At 44.0% G+C, this 5,159-nt stretch overlaps 1 protein-coding gene across 1 annotated transcript; it reads right to left on the minus strand.

Moving 5' to 3' along the window:
- Nucleotides 1-230: 230 nt before the first annotated feature.
- On the minus strand, nt 231-4,125 carry LOC136489169 (uncharacterized). Its single transcript, XM_066485882.1, has 4 exons — nt 4,021-4,125; nt 3,767-3,828; nt 3,529-3,686; nt 231-401 (listed from the first exon to the last, which is right to left on the minus strand). The coding sequence occupies exons 1-4, from the start codon at nt 4,116-4,118 to the stop codon at nt 231-233; spliced, it is 489 nt and encodes a 162-aa protein (XP_066341979.1). The 5' UTR covers nt 4,119-4,125.
- Between the last annotated feature and the right edge of the window lie 1,034 nt (nt 4,126-5,159).

The raw sequence follows: 5,159 nt of genomic DNA on the forward strand, positions 1-5,159 counted from the left end.
CATTGGCAATGGACTCATGGTCAGATTGCCAGCACTAGGTTGATCTAGGTTGTAGGTGCAGGGTTATCTAAGACACTAACTATATGTTAGTGTTAGTAAGTAAGCTATACAGGATCAGATCAACTACACAAAAGAGAAGGTCAACCCACTATACATCCACCAGCTATAGTTAGGTATGCACAAAAGAGACCACCACTGCACAAAAGGATCAACCCCAAGCTGTGAAGCCTTCACATATAGTAGTGCTTGGCCAAGTAGGTCCTCTGCTGAGCAGGTTCCTGTGATGCTGATATGAAACCAGTCACATCATCCCCAGCAACCACATTGTCACCAGCCAAAAGACCACCATCCAGTCCAGGGAACACAAGCTCATCAGCAGGCATCATCTCCTCAGCCATAGCCTAATTCATCATTGCACATGCCTAGAGCCTCAGCACAGGTGTATTATGTCAAGAAAAAACATCATTGCACATGCCCAGAGCCTCAGCACAGGTGTATTATGTCAAGAAAAAAATATCATTGCACATGCCCAAAGCCTCAGCATAAGTGTAGTATCACAGAAAATTTATCATCATTGCACATGCCCAAAGCCTCAGATCAAGTGTAGTATCACAGAAAAAAAACATCATTGCTATTGCCCAAAGTCTCAGATCAAGTGTAGTATCATAGAAAAAAAAACATCATTGCTATTGCCCAAAGTCTCAGATCAAGTGTAGTATCACAGAAAAAAACATCATTGCTATTGCCCAAAGTCTCAGATCAAGTGTAGAATCACTAGGAAAAAAAACAGCATTTGTCCATGAATAAAATGAATTACAGGCAACTTAATGATACATAATAGAACTCTAGATTCTAGAAAGACCCCTATTAGCCCACATGTGATTAGCCCATTCATCCCTCTGAAGTGCCCAGGCAGCATTGTCATCCATATGAGCAGGATGGGGCTGACAATGTCCATCTAGAAAAAATGAATGGAATTTAAGGACAAATGCTCAGAATGACAATGTAATCATCAAAGACTTGGACAAAAGCTCAGATCAAGGATTCATCATATACTAGAACATGCTAAAAATAAGACTTTCATCATCACAGACTAGGGCAATAGCTCAGAAAAAGGCATCATCATAGACTAAGGCAATAGCTCAGGACAAAAGGAATCATCACAGACTTGGACAATAGCTCAGACAAAATGGCAACTTTATATACTTGCTCATAATCTCACAAAGTAGGGCATGCATCCGAATCCAAGAACGCAGGACTCACTATCGCACGAGTACAGATTAGGGGGGAGGCGAGAGGGGGAGTAGATATACAAAATACCCACGTCAACAAGCAGCAGCACCAGCAAAAGCCCAACCCAGCAGGTGAGGGAGCTCAGATCTGCAAGCACACAAGCAAAGAAAAGAGGATTAGCATACACAAAATAGGATTTTTACTTGAAAAAAACAAGAAAAAAAATTGAGACCTAAGAACAAGGATCCATACCGCAATAACAACCAAGAAATCAGATCTGGTGTGCCTGCAGCGAGATCAACAAACAATGGTGACCTAGGGTTTCAAATCGCACAGAAAAAATGAAGAAATAGAAGGGGAAAAACTCACTTGCTTCGAGAAGATGCAAATCCACGGCACCTGCAAACAAATCGAGAGAGAGGGTAGGCATTAGGAGGCCACGAATCCATCAAGAACACCAGGGGGGGAGGAAGAGGAGGTGGAGCTTACCGGCGGCGCAGACGGGGAGCGACAAGAAGAAGAAGAGAGGGAGGCGGCGGGAGGGAAGATATATAGGCGGTGAATGGCGGGAACGGGGGAGGTAACCCTAGGATCTTCGCGCCATCTCCTCACGCACGGAATCGCCAGGCGCGCGAGCTCGCGGGAGCACGGAGCGAGCCAGGCTGACGAAAAACGGCCGATTTGGGCGTTCCTCGCGAGCCAGGCCAGGAGGGGGGTTTTGCACGAGCGGAGCCTGGCTCGGGACGGTGGCTAGGGAACCAAACATGAGCAGGCTGCATCCCGGGAGCCTGGTTTGCCCTTATGCGGGCAACCAAACACGCCCTAGATGTCCCCTAAAACCGTACCTCATTTATTTCACATTTATGCTACTTCTCATGTTCTCACTCTAAACGTATACAACTACAATTGACGTCCCGTCCCGCGGCAACGCGCTGGGGCCCGACTAGTAGTATATAGAAGCTAAGGGTCACTTGAACAGAATCTTCTTTCATTGCCAAACTTTTTATGCCTATTTCGTCTTTCTCCCTCTTATTCATGGGACGCTATCACAGAACACACTATCATTATTGCTGAACTATCATTGTTTCAACCAGTAGTTGTAGTATATTACTGTTGGTTTATGACTCCAACCGACAATAATAGTACAATCGGCAGTGATGGAGGGATTATCATTCAGCCTGTTCGCTTGTTGGTTTCAGTCAGCCCAAACCAGCCAGCCAACAGTGTTTTCCTCTCACAACAAACCAGCACCAGCCAGCCCAAACCAGCTCAGAAACCAACCAGCTAACACGCCGATTGTCGGTTCGTGGTTACAGCTAGTGGTAATAGTTCACCTATGACTATCGGTTTATGGCTTGAACTTCCAATGATTGGCTATTTTACACAAAGGTGTCATAACCTTTTTATATGAGATCGGATCAAGATAAACTTTATAACAAAATTGTAGAGTTCAAAGAGATCTAAAACTTTGTAGTTGACAACTTTTAAATTTGAGATAGTTTACATGTCCAAATATTCGATACAATTTCTCGGATCGGATTTGAGACGGTTAACAATGTTGAATGAAGGCAAATTGTGATTAACAATTTTTTCATTTGAAATCATTTAGAGTGTCAATTGACAATATAGAATTTAGAATTGTATAGTTAAAAAAAGAGCACATAGCGAGTATGGATGCCTGAATGAGGTCTTGAGTTCGTTGAAAACATATACTTTTTTATTGTAGATTATCACTGCCGGATTTAGAACTGTCAGGATTTTTTTTATTTTTTATCACTTATCACAGCCAAACCTAGAACTAGAAGTATTTTCTGATTTTTACAACTTATCAGTTATCATTATCGGGTCATGGACCGGCAGCTGCCCTAACACTGCATGATCTGAATCCGGCGGTGATGGGCCTAATCCGGCGTAGTGGAAGTATTTTACCCCCAACAAATTCAATCCACCAGTTCGGTTTTGAAGTATAGAATAGACATCCATCCAATACTATCTATACCAGCAAACTGACTTCGATTGTAATGTAATAAGGTTTTTAGCAACCAACGCGTACGTGCTCATAGTTGGTTAGATTTATAGCGATACGCAACACTTGTGTGGCAATAGCTTGTATATAGTCAACTATACATGATTATACAATTGACGGCATGAAAAATAGACGACGCCACATCTTATCACTGGGGTAACGATAAATTAAAACGTGATGCTGAAATGGCTAGAACAGGGAGTGAAACAATACTGATGCAATGCAATGTTCCCCTTGAATCACTGTATTTTGCGCGGTCCTCCGCGTACAATTCTTCTCGTTGGACCGCTCCGGGGACGGGGAGAAGACAGGGCCGGAAGATCCGGCGGTGGCAACACAGCAGTCGGTACAGAGAACACCACCGGCGAAGTAGACGGGCCGGTTTCGTCGCGGTTGTTGTCGCCGCCGCCGCCGCTACTGCTGCTGCCTGGTCGTCGAGATGGAACCGTAAAAATGTTTGTGTGCCAGCCTGAAACCCCCAAGTAATCTGCTGGTTTGAGTTCATACCTTCTGCAGAAAATTCGCCCAGTGCAATTTGCAGATGCTTCTTCGTGGGCTCCATGTTGTTTCTACATAACAAACAATATGTTCGTTTTCTTAGTACGTTCTTACTCCAGCTTAGATTTGATCTCTCTGAATGATCAGAAAAAGGAGGACTAGTTACTACTGCTCTACAGGCATCTGTTTATCAATGGAGAATGGAGCCTCGCTGATGAACAACTTAAATTAATTGTGCAAGCGAGGAACTCGGACGGTGTTACCTGACGGCGAGGAACACGAGGCACTGTGCCCGGAGCTGCTTCAGCTGCTGCTCCGTGAACGCCGGCGATGACTGCGAGGGTCGACAGGACGAAAGCATGCCGGCCTTATTATTCTCTTATTATATCATCAGATGAAGTGGAGGCGTCAGGTCCCTGTTTCTTCTCAGATGTAGTAGTTATATATGCAATGTCATGGAAGTTGCCATTGGTGCATGATTTGTCTTCATCTAATTTGCAGTTACTATCTGATGCAGACGGGTAGTTATAATATCACGGCACGATTGATGCCATTTGTAAATTGTTTACCTTCTCTCAGGCTTATGCTGTCCATTTGTTTACCTTGGACGTCTTCTGATGGTGCACGGCACAGGAAGGTACGTGTAGTAGTAAACATAAACAAGACCTTTTTTTCCTCGTGCAGGGGGAGTGCGTCGATGCAGACAAAATGCAGGACAAATGCAGGGAAACTTGTATGCCTGCAAACCAGAGAATACTTCTTTCACTATGGACAGCATAAGCAGTCGTGTCAGCAGTGCCAAAAGTTTCTATGTCAAAAACTACCAAGTAGAAATGGACAGCGTTCACAGTCCCCTCATGTATACAGTTAACTAAATGCTACCAAACAAATATTTTGAATGGTTTACTCTCTTGGAAAAATGGTGACAAAGAAATCTAAACATACACTACTGAAAACAGAGACTTTGCCGAGTGCAAAATTCTTTGCCGAGTGTCAAAAATCGGGCACTCGGCAAAGACCTTCTTTGCCGAGTGCTGCACTCGGCAAAGAATTGCACTCGGCAAACACGGGCACTCGGCAAAGGACTTCTTTGCCGAGTGCCAGACTCTCGGCAAAATGTCTACACTCGGCATAGGCTGCTCGTGAAACGGCGTTCGGTCACGGCCTTCTTTGCCGAGCGCCTGCTGTTAGACACTCGGCAAAGATTTGATTTTTTTTTTTAAAAAATTCTTTGCCGAGTGCCCCAGATCTGGCACTCGGCAAAGATTTAATTTTTTTTAAAAAATTATTTGCCGAGTGTCTCAGATCTGCCGCTCGGCAAAGAAATTTTTTTTAAAATACTTTGCCGAGTGCCCCTGGCACGGCACTCGGCAAAGATTTAATTTTTTTTATAATTTCTTTG

Source organism: Miscanthus floridulus, chromosome 10 (genome assembly GCF_019320115.1).
Source record: "Miscanthus floridulus cultivar M001 chromosome 10, ASM1932011v1, whole genome shotgun sequence".
NCBI lineage: Eukaryota > Viridiplantae > Streptophyta > Magnoliopsida > Poales > Poaceae > Miscanthus > Miscanthus floridulus.